This window comes from Phyllobates terribilis, unplaced genomic scaffold, assembly GCF_046119375.1.
Source record: "Phyllobates terribilis strain yellow unplaced genomic scaffold, ASM4611937v1 Scaffold_4__5_contigs__length_816908805, whole genome shotgun sequence".
Lineage (NCBI taxonomy): Eukaryota > Metazoa > Chordata > Amphibia > Anura > Dendrobatidae > Phyllobates > Phyllobates terribilis.
In genome coordinates this window covers 83631458-83650662 of record NW_027362764.1, presented here as the reverse complement: position 1 = coordinate 83650662, position 19205 = coordinate 83631458, and the positions used below count along the sequence as shown (strand labels likewise).

At 41.8% G+C, this 19205-nt stretch overlaps 1 protein-coding gene across 3 annotated transcripts in view; it reads left to right on the top strand.

Moving 5' to 3' along the window:
• Positions 1 to 14734, top strand: part of MKX (mohawk homeobox) — a 164659-nt gene extending 149925 nt beyond the window's left edge. Inside the window, exons 6-7 of one of the 3 annotated variants that reach the window (XM_073677581.1) lie at positions 12852 to 12885; positions 13999 to 14734. In XM_073677581.1, coding sequence (XP_073533682.1) covers positions 12852 to 12885; positions 13999 to 14188 — 224 coding nt within the window. In that variant the 3' untranslated portion in view covers positions 14189 to 14734. The remainder of the gene's footprint in view (positions 1 to 12851; positions 12886 to 13998) is intronic. The other 2 variants (XM_073677583.1, XM_073677584.1) reach the window with 2 other exon arrangements.
• Positions 14735 to 19205: the final 4471 nt, after the last annotated feature.

Genomic DNA, 19205 nt, shown 5'->3' with positions numbered 1-19205 from the left:
GGGTTTTCCATCAATATCCAGATCAAGCATGTATTTTTCCGTATGAAAGATAGAGAGAGAGGGAGCGGACCACGGCAGACCACCAATCAATAGAGTGCGATTATGATCATTGTTGTGACGACATCCCGGATAACTTTAGTTGGGGGCTAGATGGTAGGCGTCAGAGTTTTGGAAATCCATCCAATCCCTCCAAATCACACAGTATCTATCAACATCAGCCGGTGAGATGGCAATCAGATGCTCCATCCTATTAAGGAGGGAGATCTCCGCAAACCATTCCTCCACAGTGGGTGGGTCTCTGCTTTTCCAGTGTCGTGGAATGACATTCTTAGCCGCCTGTATTAGGTAGCCTATTGATGACCTTTTATAACTACGTTTACTTATTGGTAACATTGATAAAAGGAGGGTTTCTGGCGTATTAGGGATAGTCAAACCAGTCATTTTCTCAATCATGGGAACCACCTTTGCCCAAAATGCATTTATTATAGGGCTCCCCCACCATATGTGTGACATTGTCCCTTCCCCCTCCCCACATCTCCAACATCTGTCTGAGACCACTGGGTACCATCTATGAAGGACTGCTGGTACCCGGTACCATCTAGAGATAATTTTGAAGGAGGTTTCCTGAGCTTTGGACCCTATTGAGGTTTTATGTGTTAGGAAGAAACATTTATCCCATTGTGAGTCAGAGAAGGACTTCCCCAGTTCCCTTTCCCATGCACCGCAGAATCCTGGCCTATTGTCAGTTACCTGGGCAATGAGGAGATTATACAGTAGGGAGATGGAGTGTGTAGGGGGTGACAATGATAGGCACAATTTTTCAAAGTTTGTGAGATCTCTATGAAGATGTGTGCGCTTCGTCACAGTTGAATAGAAGTGTTGTAATTGACTATATTCAAAATTAGCCTTCGGGGAAGTGGCTCTTCCCTGTAACAATTCATTGAGGGGGAGCAGCGAAGTGTTGGAGATGACATGAGAAAAGAATATCGGATGGGATTTGTTTGAACCGAGAAATCTATTTGCAGATAGTCCTGGTGGGAAATACGGATTATCTGAAATCGGGAGCAAGGGGCCCTGGGGGTCGATTAAGGATAAGCTTTTTTTATGGGATCTCAAAGCCAGAGCAGTGGCATAAGTACTATATGACATAAGGCCAAGAGAGGGGACAGTTAAATGGGCGCACCATGGGAGAGTGGTAAGAGCTTTAGGACAAATGGATTGAGCTATTTTGACCCATAACTTCCCCTCCGAATGATGGAAGAAGTCCAGGATTCTAGCGTGTACTGCTGCCATGTAATACCTTCTACAATCCGGAAGGCTAAGGCCTCCCTTTTGTTTGTGTCTGATCAGAACATCTCCCCGAATGCGTGGACGCCCACTTGCCCAGATAAATCTGTAAAAGCTACTGCGCAGTCTTTTCCAAAAATTTGAGGGAATTACCACGGGAATGGTTTGGAAGAGGTATAAGAGTTTAGGTAGGACGTTCATTTTTAGTATATTTATTCTGCCGAGCCAGGAAAAATCCTTCACCGTCCAAGAAGTAAGATCTCTATGGAGTTGTTCAATAAAGGGCCCAAAATTAAGATAAAATAGACGGGAGAGGTCTCTATGAATACGAATTCCTAAGTATTTGATACCCTGTGAGGGCCAGGCAAAGGGAAAGTTGGACTGGATGGAATCCTGTATGGATTTGGGAAGGGAGACATCGAGGGCCTCAGACTTCGCTGCATTGATTTTAAAATTTGACCATGTACCAAAGTGATCTATTTCAGCCATAACAGCAGGGATGGATATATGTGGTTGAGTGATATATAGCAGGACATCATCAGCAAATGCAGAGCACTTGTACTCGGTGCCTCCCACCCCAATCCCCCTAATATTGGGATTATCGCGGATTGATGAGAGCAGGTGCTCCATCACTAGGATGTATAAGAGAGGGGACAGAGGACATCCCTGCCTTGTCCCATTGTCCCATTGGTGATTATGAAAGGTGATGATAATGTTCCATTTATCTTCAGTCTAGCTGACGGATTGCGATACAGGGCCATGATTTTGGCTATAAAAGGGTCCCCTACCCCAAGCTTTTTAAGAGAGTAATATATGGCGTGCCAGGAGACTCTATCGAATGCTTTCTCAGCATCCAAAGAGAGTATCAGTAGAGGGATACCTCTTGATTGGGCATGATGAATAATGTCAATTGTCTTTAAAGTGTTGTCCCGAGCTTCCCGTCCAGGGAGGAATCCCACCTGATCCAAGTGTATGTGTGCGGTTAAGAAAGGTTGCAGCCTATTCGCCAATATTTTCGCGTAGATCTTCAGATCCACGTTCAGCAGAGAGATTGGTCTATAGCTAGAACATAAGTGTGGGTCCCCACCCTTTTTTGGGAGAACAGTGATATGTGCCTCTGTAGTTTGGGGAGGGAAGGCGTTTGTGCAGGATGCGTGATTAAATCCTCCCAGCAGGAGAGGTGAAAGGAGCGGAAGGAATGTTTTATAGAATTTGACTGTATTTCCATCTGGGCCTGGACTTTTTCCACTCGCTAACGACTGGGTAGCTAACTGCAATTCCGACTCTGTTAAGGGTTCATCTAGAGATGTGGCGGGAGACATTTTTAAAGGGTTCTGTGCTTGTGTCTCAGGCGTGTCTGTCCCAATCAAGGAAGTATTAACAGGGGATGTGTTGTTTGGTATACCATCGAGATTGTATAGTTGAGTATAATATTTATGGAATTCAGTTGTAATATCTTCCGTTTTGTTTAGCATTTGACCCGAGTTGTCTTTTATTTTTGGGATGTGATTTTGGGCTTGTTGGGATTTTAGAGCTCTCGCTAGCATGCGTCCACATTTATTGCTATATTCATAGAACTTACTGCTACAGACCTGGAGATAGCGTCTATATCCCAAGTCTAATAGTTTTTTGGCTTCCTGTCTGGCTGCTAATAGGTCTTGGAGTGTTGCTGTGGAGAGGGCATGTTTGTGGGCTACCTCAAGGGTTTCTACTTTACGCAGAGCGAGATTGAGGTTATGTGCCTTCTCTCGCTTCAATCGGGAGCCATGTTTAATAAATAGACCCCTAAGAACGCTTTTCAGTGCCTCCCATTTGATTGTGGGGGGAGATACGTCAAATTTGTGGTCTTCCTCAAAGTTTGATATTGTGTTGGTTACATCCTGGGTGCACACCGGGTCCAGTAACAAGGATTCGTTTAGTTTCCACGACCCTGAAAGCTTGGGTAGATTGGGAATAACGAGAGAACAGAATATGGGAGCATGGTCAGACCAAAGCATAGTCCCTATCTCCGTCTCCGGCTGCCAAGATAGGGCTCGGTGTTGCACCAGGATAAAGTCAATTCTGCTGTAAGAATCATGAGGGGAGGAATAAAAGGTATAATCTTTGACAGTCGGGTGTGTGAGGCGCCAAACGTCACAGAGCTGTAGTTGGAGAAATGCCCTCTTTACTTTTTTGATAGCTGAATAAGATAGAGATGCTTTTCCTGTTGAATTATCTAATGTAGGATCTAGTGTTAAATTGAGGTCTCCACACAGAATGACTGTACCCTGGACAATGGGAATGGCTTTGTCTATTAGGTCGAGAATGAACTGAGTTTGACCCTGGTTAGGGGTATAAGCATTGATGATTGTGAAAAGTCTGCCTTCAATTTTTAAAATTAGGAGCATATACCTTGCATTTGGATCTTTAATGCATTCGACAAACTCGTGTGTCAGGCTTTTGTGAATGAGGATAGCAACTCCCTTACTCTTAGATTGGGTGTTATTACACAGGTGCCAGTGGGTATAATATTTTTTTTTAGGGGTAGGGGTATGATGTTCTTTAAAGTGTGTTTCTTGTAAGCACGCAATCTGTACCTTTTTTTTGTGAAGTAATCTAAGAATTTGGGCCCTTTTTTCCGGGATGTTAAACCCCTTCACATTGAAGGAGGCATACTTAAGTGTCGCCATTGGGTTGAATCTCTCGGCGGTCCGCTCCCCTCAGAGTGAAATGATTGCAAGCATCGATGGACATTTGAAGCAACTGTGGGAAAAAGACAACAGGGTGAAACAAACATAACAAAAGAAACAGTAAGTAAAGAACTACTGTTCGGGGTATAAGTAACCATTTTAAGTAGAACCAAGCGTATGAGGGTACCCGATCGCCTGGTGGTGTCCCTTCAGGGGGAAAGTGACAGCTAAGCATCGTGAACACTAACACTCCTTTTGAGAATTGCGTTGCAGGAAAAAAGACTAACCAACCGACTATGAAAAACATTACTGAAACTTACTGAAAGGCAGGGTTACAGTGGGGTCAACAAATCTAGGTGAATATTCTGTTGATAGGTGCTAGCAAGGTTAAGGCATTAAGACCTATACATTTAATCAGATATTTGTATGTGCTCCCCAGTGGAGCTACCCGTTTTTCCCTCCTGACTCCTTTCAAGAGAAGACGTTAGGCTATCTTAAGACTAACAGGCAGTTCAAATGAAGTACACCACTAAACATGGGCCTCCAGGTTCAGGGTCCTTTTCTGGGCATCTGCGGCGGTCGCTGGGAGCGCTTGGTGACTCTCTGGGGGAGATTAATAGAAGATGAAGCCTCTCTGTCCCGCCCACAGCGAGTTCCGCCGCCCTCTAAAGCCGAAGACAGTGTGAAAAACTGGAAGCACTGTGGGATTGATATTTGTGGGAGATTGAGTTGTTTTAAAAACTCCGGCAGGTCTCCCGGGGTGAGTAGTCTCGCCGAGCGTCCATTGTGTCTAACTTGAAGGGAGAACGGGAAACCCCAACGGTAGGGGATATCCCGTTCCCTGAGTGCGTCTGTGAGTGGTTTCAAAGCTGCTCTCATTGATAATGTCCGCCTAGACAAGTCAGGGAGGATCATCAACTGCTTGCCTTTGTACATTGTTGCAGAGCTGTCCCTGGATTTGAGCAGGATCTCCTCCTTAGCTTTGTAGTAGTGGACTCGACAGATGACATCTCTTGGTTTATTGGGGTCTAAGTCCATAGGGCGTAATGCCCTGTGAGCTCTGTCTAGCTCTATCACGGAGGAAGGGGGGGGCCCTAGTATTTTATTGAATATGTGATTAAGAGTGGAGGGTATGTCCGCAGTAACCACCGATTCCGGCAAGCCCCTGATGCGTAGATTGTTTCGTCTTCCGCTGTTCTCCAAGTCGTCCAGGTGAGATTGGAGGTTGATGATATGGGCAGATTGGACGTGTATTGTATCCTGGAGCGCTGTGATAGTGGCAGAGGTAATAGTCATGTTCTGTTCTATGGTGTCCACTCTCGTTGTCAGGGTAACCACATCAGATTGCAGTTTTGCAAATTCCTGTTTGCACTCCTCTACAATGTATTTTGCAAATGAGGTCATATCCTCTTTAGTTGGGAAAGATTGCAAAAGTGGTTGAATGTCAGCCAAAGTCACTGGTCGTGAGCTCGCGGCCCATGATGGTGCTGGTTGTGGTGCAATTGAGGGTTCTGTGGAAGTAGGATATTTAGTGGCATCAACCATGGATTGTTCGGTTTGTGTTCTTAGAAGTTGTGGAACCCCTGTTAGAGGCTCTGAAGAGAGATCCATGAGATTCTGAGCAGGCTCCAAAGGGGTTAATATATGATCATGAGCACACCGTGAGCTGTGATTAAATGCTTTTTGTAAGCCAGCTGTATTTCCCTGTGTGGATAGTTGACTCAAAAGGGCCCTCTGTGGAGGTATGTTATCAGGAGGGATAGGGTTAATTAATCTTCTATGAGGAGCTGCAAGATCCTGTTCTGTTTCAGATGCACAGACTCCACTTTCACTTTCCACTGTATCTCTGTGTAGGGGCTGGTGTGCATTCACTCCCTCCTGTGCCCTGCCCCCTCTGTGCCTGTCTGTCTCTGACTCCACACAGGAGGCCAGCGCCATCTTGGACATAACGTGTACTTGTAGGAGATGTAACTGCAGTAGTGATTACCCTGCAGAAGCCACGATCTTCAGCAGAGTTCATACTGTGGCTGGAGTGAGTCTCCAAAGCAAGCATTTGGGAGGGGGAGGCAGGAACTGATTGCATATTACCTCCGTGTGTCCAGGTCTCTGTTGTTGTGGTAGCTGTTACAGGTGCTGATAAGCTGCTGCGCAGGAGATAAGCTTGGATATTTCCCTGCACAATGGCTGTTGGTGATGCAGAGACAGTACTCCTGCCTTTTTTGGCTTTTCCCATGCCTTGTAGAGCCGGTTAATCAGATCTTTTCACAACTGATGTGGAGGAGCTCTGGTGTGTGTGTCTTCACAGATCCATAGCTGGCCACGCCCCCCCTATACGCATTTTTTATAGTCAAAGTCAGAATTGACACACACATATCATGTTGGTTTTGGATTAAATTCAACAATATCCAGTTAAAGTAATAAATGTCCATTGATTTAAAGAGATTGTCCATTTTTGAGAAAGGTCTCATACTGGTTTAAAAAGGTAAATCAAGAGAGGTTCATCCTCAAAGATCTTCAGCTTCTTTTCCAAAGCTCCTCTAGTTCTCAGATGCTTATCTATTCCCCTTGGTCTTTACTTCTTTGTTGTCTTGAAGCATAGAAAATGCACTCTCAGCCCGTCCCTGTCCGCAGCAGTAACTTACTGCAATCAATGCAAGACGTTTCCTAATATTTTCTGTATTTTGAGTAGGAATAAAGACCATTGAGGTCCAGATGAGCGTTAGAACAAAAGATATTGGTGAGAGAGTGTAGGTATTGGGGTTTTTTTTACACCCAGTCTAGCCTATCCCAAAATTTTTGCTTTGCTGGACTACCCCATTAAGTAGTCACCTTGAATCGTTGTAATTTTGTATTCAAAGAAAGTCTTCGCTCCAGCTGATCACATGAAGTTCTAAGCACCAAGACGCCACCCATGATCAACTTATCTTAAAGAAGGCATCATTTTAAGCTTGGGTTGCCCAAAGTAAAATATGTGAATACATTTATAGGAATCAATAGTTTCTTTTTTTCATCATGCTCCTTATGATAAAATTGCATAATAATTATTTGGCTGTATTTTTTTTAGATCTTTAAAACATTTATAGCTAGGTTTGCATGCACATTGTCCTGGGCACTACCACACTGAGATACTGCATCAATCAGTTGTCCTGCAGCCGTTACAAGTGAGACTTTATATACATGACAAAGCCTGTAGGCGGCATATTTAGTCCGTATGCATTCTTGTAAGTTTCTTGGCCGCAGCCCAGTGTATATACACGATTCAAAAGAAGCTTGTGGGCCACTCCACCTTCTTAACTAATTGATTTTGGACCTGATTGCCTGCTCTTATTTACAACTATTTTTTTTAAAACAAGTACTTTCTATAAGCACACTTACCAACATGTCCAAATCCAAGCAAGGGGTTGTCCAGCTTTTAAGTATTTTTTTTATTTAGCATAAATGCATGTATTTGGGGACTAAGAATAGTTTTTGATAGATTCTCAATTAAAGGGGTATTCTCAAGTTGTCTCTTGAGCAGTTCAAAGCTGTGTAATCTCCTTACAGTTTCCTTACTTCCTGGTTTCTGGCAGGGTGGGCTCTCCTCATTGACTGACAGTTCTGGTGAGTAGCAGAGCAGTAGTATAAGTACAACTATGAAGTGGAGCCCAACTTCTACTGTAACACATTCAACTACCAGTGGTTTGTTGGTGTACACTGCTATCACTGTATTTACATATAGAGATAACAGGACATTAAAACAAGCACACACTTGGGGACAGTGAGATCCATGATTTCTAGACCTGCTCTGGAAGAAGCAATGCTGCGAGCAAGTGATTTTGCAAGATTTATAAAGAAGCTTGTCAGAATCTGAGAGGGAGGAGATGGAGGTGAACAGATAACTGCTGTATAGCAATTAATTGGCTGGAGAGAGGTGTTTGGTATGTTAACGTCTTTCCTGGAATGTATCCACTTGGCACATTTGTTGCCAGCGTCTAGCAGGCACTAGTGGCGGAGCTCCTTGAAAATAAGCTCTACACTATGAAAGATAAAAGCTACTTGCAGGAAAATGGCAACAGATAGAAAAAAACATATCAATGGCAAACTTGCTTATTTTCATGCTAACTAATTAAAACACTTTAATCACTTGCAAATACTCTTTTAACTCTTTCTGCAGGCAGCAAAAACAGTGCAACAGAGGCTATATAAAGCAATCGTGCAAAAATTTTAATCAATCCCAATGGAAAAAATAAATGATAGCTCCAATTATATGCATTTAAGTAAGAAAGACAACCTCTTTAATATGCTGGTATTGTTCCCCAGAAGTCGACAGTCGAGGCAAATGCTGGACAGTTAGTAGCTATCTGTAAGCTGTACCCTTCTTTCAATATCTTGCATGGAAAACTCTTTCATAACCATCCTACATTCATTTGAGAGTGTCTTCAGTAGTCATTTTGCGTATTACTGATCCTAAATTCAGATTTCTTGGAAACATTTCTATGCAGGAAGCAATTGAGAATGATAAAAGCAGTGTTCCTCAGAAAATCTTTCTTTTTTTTTTTTGAACCAGATGGTTCTATTGTGAAATCTTTGCGGTTCTTATATTTTTACCACAAGCCAAACTAAACTCTGGAATTATATATGTCAGTAATTACCTGCATGTGGCTTTTCTTGCAGTAAAATAGTAGGTGCTGGTTATAGTGACACATAGACCCGACATTCTGTAGTCTTGTGATCATCATGTTGTATCAAGAGTCACTTCCTTTCACAAATATCTAGAAGGAAACGAGGTTGGAGAACAATGTTCATACTGAATTAGTAGGATTGCAATTTTATTTCAGAAGGCTTATTTTTAAATAAGGAATTTTTAAAGTGTAACCCTGGTTATAACTTCAAAAGTTTCTCAAGCAAAAAGATTAAAATCGATGATGGTGCATTCCACATACCCATAACCACACAGCAAACACAATGGTTTGTGGCTCATAACTGTTGTTGCAGCTTATATTATTTTTCTTTGTGCTGTGAATGAACACTTCAAGTTAGATGGGACTATGCTGCAGCGGATATGATGTATGCAAGGGGTCCAACTGGCTGTCAATAATATCCAGTAGCCAATTGCTATGTGTCACACATGTCTACTTATCCCTCCAATATTTCATGTGCAACTGGAGAAAGTGGAGATGAAACCGCACTGCCAGTAGTAAAAAGGCAGTAGAAAAATCTTGAAAGCATAAATGTGTTTTTTATTTATCAACGCGTTTCGAAGCATACCGGCATCTTCATCAGGATAAACCACAGAAGTACAGTTATATGAAAAAGTTTGGGCACCCCTATTAATCTTAAGCTTAATGTTTTATAAAAATTGGTGTTTTTGCAACAGCTATTTCAGTTTGATATATGTAATAACTGTTGGACACAGTAATGTTTCTGCCTTGAAATGAGGTTTACTGTACTAACAGAAAATGTGCAATCTGCATTCAAACAAAATTTGACAGGTGCATAAGTATGGGCACCCTTATCATTTTCTTGTTTTAAATACTCCTACCTACTTTTTACTGATTTACTAAAGCACTTTTTTTGGTTTTGTAACCTCATTGAGCTTTGAACTTCATAGCCAGGTGTATGCAATCATGAGAAAAGCTACTTAAAGTGGCCACTTGCAAGTTGTTCTCCTGTTTGAATCTCCTCTGAAGAGTGGCATCATGGGCTCCTCAAAACAACTGTCAAATGATCTGAAAACAAAGATTATTCAACATAGTTGTTCAGGGGAAGGATACAAAAAGCTGTCTCAGAGATTTAACCTGTCAGTTTCCACTGTGAGGAACATAGTAAGGAAATGGAAAAACACAGGGACAGTTCTTGTTAAGGCCAGAAGTGTCAGGCCAAGAAAAACATCAGAAAGGCAGAGAAGAAGAATGGTGAGATCAGTCAAGGACAATCCTCAGACCACCTCCAGAGAGCTGCAGCATCAACTTGCTGCAGATGGTGTCACTGTTCATCGGTCAACTATACAATGCACTTTGCACAAGGAGAAGCTGTATGGGAGAGTGATGTGAAAGAAGCCGTTTCTGCAAGCACGCCACAAACAGAGTCGGCTGAGGTATGCAAAAGCACATTTGGAGAAGCCAATTTCTTTTTGGAAAAGGTCCTGTGGACTGATGAAACCAAGATTGAGTTGTTTGGTCATACAAAAAGGCGTTATGCATGGCGGCAAAAAAACACAGCATTCCAAGAAAAACACTTGCTACCCACAGTAAAATTTGGTGGAGGTTCCATCATGCTTTGGGGCTGTGTGGACAATGCCGGCTCCGGAAATCTTGTTAAAGTTGAGGGACGCATGGATTCCACTCAGTATCAGCAGATTCTTGACAATAATGTTCAAGAATCAGTGATAAAGTTGAAGTTACACAGGGGATGGATCTTTCAGCAAGACAATGATCCAAAACACAGCTCCAAATCTACTCAGGCATTCATGCAGAGGAACAATTACAAGGTTCTGGAATGGCCATCCCAGTCCCCAGACCTGAATATCATTGAACATCTGTAGGATCATTTGAAGAGGGCTGTCCATGCTCGGCGACCATCAAACTTAACTGAACTGGAATTGTTTTGTAAAGAGGAATGGTCAAAAATACCTTCATCCAGGATCCAGGAAATCATTAAAAGCTACAGGAAGCGACTAGAGGCTGTTATTTTTGCAAAAGGAGGATCTACTAAATATTAATGTCACTTTTCTGGTGAGGTGCCCATACTTATGCACCTGTCAAATTTTGTTTGAATGCAGATTGCACATTTTCTGTTAGTACAATAAACCTCATTTCAAGGCAGAAACATTACTGTGTCCAACAGTTATTACATATATCAAACTGAAATAGCTGTTGCAAAAACACCAATTTTTATAAAACAATAAGCTTAAGATTAATAGGGGTGCCCAAACTTTTTCATATAACTGTATATAAAATACTTGTACCACAACAATGTAAACTGCTTTAAACGGGAAAAACTGTTGTATGTAAAGTGTTGAAAAATGTTGTGCACAGATTGCTTTAGTTAAAGGGGTTGTCCATTTTACAATTTTTCTTTTTCTTTTGGGTTCCAAACTTTTAAATTGATAAATTGAACAATAGATAGATGTTATTCATCCTCTCTTTGGGTCCTCGGTGAAGACGGCTAGAGCTTCTGAGCCTAGTGATTGGCTGCAGCTGTCCCATGCAGCCTATCAACAATGACTGGAGCAGCGATGGAGAGTCAGGGCTGGATATGGGGAGAATGAGTAACTTCTCTCTTTGTTATGTTATAGATCTGCAACCCAATAGAAAATGAAAGAAAAAATTAAAACTGATAACCCCTTTAGGCTGTGTGCACACGTTGCGTCTTTGCTGCGTTTTTTCAGTGCAGATTTGTCACAATACCTGAAGGGTTTCCTGATGCCAGCAAAGTGAAAGATTATCCTGACGTCTCATGCAGACGTTGCTTATTTTTTCCTAGCAGATTTGGTGCAGATTTAAATTTGACACATGTCCGTTCTTTCAGCGTCTTTGCTGCCGATTTCACCCATAGTAATGAGTGGGGAAAAATCTGCACCAAAAACACGTAACAAATGCAGCAAAAACTCTCGTTTTTGCCGCTGCATTTTTCCTGCCAAGATATGCAAAAATTGCTGCACCAAATACTTAACGTGTGCACGTACCCATCTAATTTGATCTCTATGTTTTATCTGTTATTATTAAACTTTAATATATGTAATAAAGCACAAACACACATTAGAAAACCATGCAATATATATATGCAACTAAGCAGGATGTAAGATAACAAGGGCTGTAATAGTGGAGATAATAATACAGAAATCATGTTATCACCTGTAATAAAAAAAACCATCCTGTGCAACAAAGCACAAATATGTCTGTAACAATCATCATCATAATATCTGACACAAAAGCACAATGTGATCTGTTCAAGTTAAAACTTAGCTAATAAGAAAAAACCTGAAAGACTCCACAAAATAAAAAGGTCAAAACAACAATAAAAAACAAATAACAAAAATGTAAATATAAAGTGAAGGTAGGGGAGGGAGAACAGGAACCATGCACATTAAAAGGGGGTAGCGAAATCATTGAAGGACCTATCCATGCAGACTGGATGCATAAAAAGTGATCACTACTTTTCACTGCACTATACAGGAGGGGGTCACAGATTGCCATTGGATAACACCAAGGTAATGGTTGACATTTTTCTTGAGAGACGACAATGAGCTATGGCCAGTTGAGAGAAAAGCCAATGGGGCAGAGTGTGGTAGGGTAGTTTCCCAAAGCTGCCTATCTAGATTTCAAATGAAAAAGGTTGTAAAAATAGGAAACGCCAACACTTACTTCCTTCCAGCAAGTGTTGGAGTGGGACACTGTAGGGCAGCGACATCACCCAGAGAGAATTTTGTAATGATGAGTAGAGATGAGCGAACCTGAACTTAAAAGTTCGATGTTCGTACCGGACAGTAGTGTCCAGTACTAAATGTCGAACATGGAGGTCCCGGAGGAGCCTGAGAGAGAGAGAAAAAGAGAACGAGAAAGAATTTTTTTCTTACCAAGACCCAAGGTTCGGGTCTCCGTTGTTTTCAATGAGATTCTGGCTCTGGCTCAATTTTGGGTACAGTTCTGGTACCCAAACTGAACTCTACAATAAAGTTTGGGTCAGGTACCAGAACCCAAACTTCCACGGGTCCGCTCATCCCTGATTATGAGACCTTATGGGTCTGGGCAATTGTAAATGTCTTGTCAATTAACAATTAGCTATGTCATGTTAATTATTAAGTAAAGCAATGTAAAAAGGTGTCTCTGCTACATCTGGTCAACAACAAGATATATGCTAGGCAGGATGTTAATTTACTGAAATAACTAATAATCAACTTTGTTTTTATTTTAGAAACTTTGGAGTCTGGACCAAATAAATGTCAAAGGTGAGTCAGCTGCTTTACATTTGTGGGGTGCAACGAATCGAGATCGGTCCTCTAAAGGGATCGTCTAGTTGACATATTGCATACAGTAGATTGCCCTCTAGAGTTGAGTAAAAAGTTTGCTGGAGCCTAATCCAGTGGCCATGGACTACTGAAGGACCAGAACTCTGCTAACCTCTAACATCCATGGCACCTCATTTGATTAGAGCATACATGTTAAACTCTGGCCCATGGGCCAAATCTGTCCCACAGGGTGGTTTTATTTGGCCCTCGACACGAAAACCACCATCACTATGTGGGGCCATTATTCTGTATGGAGGACTATGTGGGGCCCATTATTCTGTATGGAGGACTATGTGGGGCCCATTATTCTGTATGGAGGACTATGTGGGGCCCATTATTCTGTATGGAGGACTATGTGGGGCCCATTATTCTGTATGGAGGACTATGTGGGGCCCATTATTCAGTATGGAGGACTATGTGGGGCCCATTACACTGTATGGAGGACTATGTGGGGCCATTATTCTGTATGGAGGTCTATGTAGGGCCATTATTCTGTATGGAAAACAATGGGGGGCCCATTATTCTGTATGGAGGACTATACTATGTGGGGCCATTATTCTGTATGGAGGACTATGTGGGGCCCATTATTCTGTATGGAGGATTATGTGGGGCCCATTATTCTGTATGTACGACTCTGTGGGGCTTGCTATTCTGTATGGAGGACTGTGTGGGGCCCATTATACTGTATACTGGTCGGCCCACGACTTTGTCCAAGTTTTTCATTTTGGCCCTTTGTGTATTTGAGTATGATAACCCTGGATTAGAGAATGTAGCGTGAAGCATGATGTTGCACTGGACTAATCAGAAGAACCAGAGATGCTGATAGGCAAGAGGAGGTTCAAAGGGCTCTGGTCTTGCAGCCATAGACTACTGACATGGCCAATGGACCAGGCTTCTGCAAATCTTTTTGCCCAGCTCTGCAGCATTGTAATTATTCCAATGACTACCATGTGAAGTTATTATAAAATCATAAAAAAGTTCATATTTTATTAATTGACTTATACTTTTTTAATAGATGAGCTGATGCAATTGTGTTTCTTTCACTTAATCTAGTGCAGTTAATAAAAAAGGGGCCAGCAAGGATGAGACGTACTGGAGGGAGATCAATGCAGCGATGGCCTTAACGAACCTGGCACAAGGGAAAGACAAACAGCAGGGGACCACTAGCTGCATCATTCAGAAATCGTCACATATATCAGAAGTTAAGACTGTCAAAGTGCCACTAATTCAGCAATATCAATGAATGGGACTCGGCTTCCAACCTACAATGAAGCACTCGGGACTGGTGATCACAACCACAAGCATGTTTCTGCCTTAGGATATTTTGTAGACTTTTTGAAACCAGTTCCACCAGCCTTGGACTTCCATGTATAATATCTTCTTCCCAGGACATGTACATTTTTACGTCTTATGTTTTTTTTTTAACCAAAATACTAACTTATTTTATGCTAAGGAGCATAAATACTCAGCTTATAAGTAAAACTGTTTGCCTTGCTTCTACCATATGTGCCTTGCCTTTCAGTAATAAGCTAGAACGTGGGCATGATATGAAATATTTATGCCTTAAATTATGAATGCCGTAATGTTTTTCTTTTATATATATTTAGTCTTGGACTTTTTGTATGCAGGTAACCTGAACTAAAATTTTGCCAAACACAGAAATGATGCATTCATTCCAATGGCCGATTGGCAATTATTGATATGCCTTGTTGTTTTGTACTGTCAGATAATGTAAATTACCAGTGATGAGATATCTTCATGAGATAAGACTATCAGAAAATTCAAAAAGTCTTTTTTTTTATAATAAATAAAAAAATTTCGCAATAAAATTAAAAGTTGATAAAACTTTCAGAATTTTACATTTTTACATTTTACTGGTGATTCTGGACAAGTTTGATAAATCCTATTACTCCAGTCAGTGCATTTCAGTTTATTTTCAGGGCAGTCGTTTAATAGGTAATACATGCTTTCTGTATATAATTCATCATTTATAACACTACCCCCCATTTACTAAGTAGTTTTTATGATGTTGAAAGAACATTATTGAATTCTAATAATGGTTAATCCCAAATAAAAATTATTTTGGAGCTTTGTAGCAAAATAATGGTGAACCAACTCTAAGTTTTCACATACATCTTAGATATTTGTTGAAAGCAATTTCTACTGACTCCACCGTCCACGTGAATGTTTGGCTTGACTGAGCGTTCATGTGTTTCCAGTGGTGAAATACATCTGGCGGCAGCTTATCTCCTACGAAAATAAAAAAGATTGAGCATTTGGATCCAAACAGCCCAAATTTTGCACTGTTTGGCTTTTGCCGGCTCTTTATTTTCCTAAACATTCAAGTTTGATGTGGCTTAGGGTCATAAATTATCTTAGAAAAGCTCAGAAAAAGCCATGCAAGTCTACGTGCACATGCCATCATTTAGACACCAGCACAGCCGCCGAGTTTTCCCTGGCAAAGCCACTTACGGAAGATGCTGGCAATGGTTTTCCTTAGGTGGCTTCACTGCCAGCAACTCTACCAACTGTTTCTCTATATACTATTAAGAGGAGCCACCAAAAGAATGAGCATGTCACTTCTTTTAACCTTTTCTAGGTTTCTGTACCCTGAAGTGGTTAAAACAAGCGGCATAAGACAGAACATGTGCACAGCAATGTTGTATTGAGATTGCTGTGCACTATGTTCATTTTTTGAGGCGCTTTTGTGGAAAAGACACTGTGTGGACATACCCTAAAAGTCTTAGGCTAAGTGCCCACGATGCACAAATGCTGCGGAGTGTTTCTGCATCTCCCTGGCAGAAAAAAACGCATGCGGATTTTATATGCGTTTTTTCTGCCAGGTAGAAGAGTTTTTGAAGCGTTTTTAACATGCGATTTCACATGCAGGTTGTCAAGCGCTTTTCCAAGTGATTTTAGCATCACTTGGAAAGTGCTTGACAACTTGGTCACACTATATAAATCCATGCAACCGGCATGGATTTTATATAGTGTGACCAAGTTACGATGCTGTATCAATATTAAAAAAAAAAATAAAAATGTTGAAAAATTAAAAAAACATTATACTCACCTCCTGGTGACCCCCGGTCTTCACTACGGTGTGCCCGGTGTCTTCGGCGGCTCGCGGTGCTCTAAAAAGGACCTTCCATGACAAGATTTAGTCATGTGACAGGTCACGCGACCGCCGACGTCAGCAGAGGTCGCGTGACCTGTCACATGACTAAATGAAGTTATGGAAGGTCCTTTTACACCACCGTGAGCAGCCGAAGAGCCAGCAGCGCCGCCGGGAGCAGACGGGGCCATCAGAAGGTAAGGATATGCTTTTTTTTATTTTAATTCTTTTTTAACTACAGGTACTATGGTACCCGGGTCTGGAGGAGAGTCTCCTCTTCTGCAGACCCGGCTACCATCCGCGCATTAAATCACATAATATCCGCATGTGTACATGTAGTCATGCAGATTTTATGCAGTCCAATGCAAGTCAATGGCGGCGATTTCACCGTGATTCCGCAAAATTAATGGTTGTGCTGCGGATATTTCCGCAATGATAATCCGCATTGGAAATTTACGCAACATGTGCACAGCACGTGCAGATTATCATTGGGAAACATGGCAGACAACTTAACAAGCGTTTTTAATGCGTTTTCACGGCGGAAATGGCATTGCGGAAACGCATTAAATCTGCATCGTGGTCACACAGCCTTACAATTATAAACTGTCATACCTTCAGCAAGAGCTCAGCAGCCAGGACTGACCACAATAGCAATCATCTCTAAACCTACCAATCAATTCCTCTTTAGCTGTCCGTACACACTCCAAATAGTCTAAATAACACCTTTCCGAGCCATCAGTGGTTTTCACCTCTTCATTCATCATTGGCTTTTGTTTGGAAAGAAGATCCTAAGCTGAAAATCACCAGTGTTGTTTAGTAATATAGTGTTACATAGCTTTAGTGCTCATTCAGACATCCGGTATTTGCTAACGAGCGCTGTCCTTGTCTTTCATGGAAAGCACTAATAACTGTGATAGTCTATGGGGCCATTCACATGTCTGTGATTTTTCGTAGAGCCAGAAGTCCGCAGAAATTTGTGGGGAAATGTACGATTCTTATCCCGGGGTTGGATGAAAATCGTCAATGCAAGTCAATGGGTCCATGAAAAAATCAGACCGCACTTAGATGACATCCGAGTGTAGTCCAATTTTCATGGACTGTCAGAATGGAGAAGGTGGAGAAACTCGGACCACACTGTGATCAAACTCTGATCAATGTCTGATCAGAATAATTGTTCCTTTTTTCTCGTAAATGGAATAATCGGACAAGTGAATAGGCCCTTATGGGAAGATGAGCTTGAGTTGACATATCTTTTGCCTAACCGCCGATTTTGGCACTTGAAGAAGAAGTGCCAGGTTCCCAGCCCTCATGTCAGTGGCAAATCCTGCCTCTTTGGAAAATTACTATTATTTAACGGCCTTCATCTTAATCTTGAGCCATGGCGACTCGATGGATCAACCAATTGTAGGAAGACGGATCTTGTGCAAGCCTAGATAGGTCCACCAGGGTCTTCTCCACCATTTTCTTGATTGTATCAAACCATTGGGTTGCTGGCCTCCCTCTTCGCCTTGTCCTTCTATTCTTCCCACCATAATGTCCTTCTCCAGTGATTGCTCTCTTCATATGATGTGTCCAAAGTAGGCAAGTCGTAGCTTGGTGATTCTTGCTTCGAGTGACATGTCTGGCTTGATTTGTTACAAAATTTGTTTGTTCTTCTTGCTATCCATAGTATTGATAACATCCTTGTTCAGGATCACATTTCAAAGTCGTCGATTATACCATTGTACTTAAATGTAATACAATTACAGAGCAATTCATTTCCATGCATGCCCTCTTTATCTAACAGGGTTATTGATTGGCAAGAAAACTTTTTTGATTTTTGAAGCTCAGAAAGCTGTTGTGAGAGCACTATCATACCTCATATACTCTGTAGCTCCTTTTTGTAATGAGTGACATTACTGAGGGCAAACACTACAACACTTTCCTCACAAAAAAGTAGTGTTTCAAGAGGAAAAAAGTGCTTTTTTTAACCAAAAACAGTTTCACTCTTTGACTGTGATTCATGTTGTAGCCCAGTGCCATTTAAACGGAACCTGTCACCAGGTTTGTCCCATATGAGATAAGGCCAGTATCTGTAAGTCCTCATATACAGCATTCTAATATGCTGTATATATGCCCCAAATCTGGCCTACAAGACAAGAAAGAGACCTTTTATTCTACTCACTTACAGGGTGGTTCGGTCCGATGGGTGTCACTGGTCTTGATCCGGTGCCTCCTCATTTCTTGCGATCGTCATCCTCCTTCCCAGCTTCATGTGGATGACGCATCCTATGTCAACCACACAATGTAGAGCATTGCACTCCTGTACAGGCGCACTTCTCTGCCCTGTCGAGAGCAGAGCAAAGTACTGCAGTGCGCATGTGCAGGAAAAGGCCAAAGTGCGCCGGCGCATGTGCACTGTGGTACTTTGCTCTGCCCTCGACAGGGCAGTGAAGTGCGCCTGTGTAGCTGCGCAATGCTGGATACTGTGTGGATGACATAGGACTTGTCAGACAGAGCAAGTAGGAGGACGGCAATTGCAAGAAGAGAGGAGGCAATGGATCAAGGACAGCGACGCCCATCGGACCAGACCGCCCAGTAGGTGAGTATAATAAAAGGTCTTTTTCTTGTTTTGAAGGCCAGATTGGGGCATATATACACAGCATATTAGAATGCTCTATATGAGGCCTTACAGGTACTGGCCTTACCTCATATGGGACAAACCTGGTGACAGGTTCCCTTTAAGTGAATGAGGCTGAGCTACAATACTAGGCACAACCCAAGTATAATAGTTGCTCTGTTTGTTGATAGGAAAAAGCAGAGTTCTTTGCTGTCTATCCTTTTTTTTTTAATGATGCCAAAAGGGGCAGCCACTACTCGCACCACCCCCACCCCCACATGGCCAGATAAATGGAACTGTGTGTAGCTGACAATGAACATGCGTGTGCTAATGGCTTTATCCAATCTCTTTAACTAACTTGTTACAGTTGAGATCTTTATAATACTGAAAAATTCTGATATTTTTTGTATTAAAATTCTAAATAAAATTTAGATGTTGTCTGAGTAAGCATAATCCACATTGCCACAAAGCTTTGGATACAAAAAAAAATCTAGAATGTTTATTTGCCTTTTCTGCAAGGAATGAAATCATTCTGGCATACAACGTGAA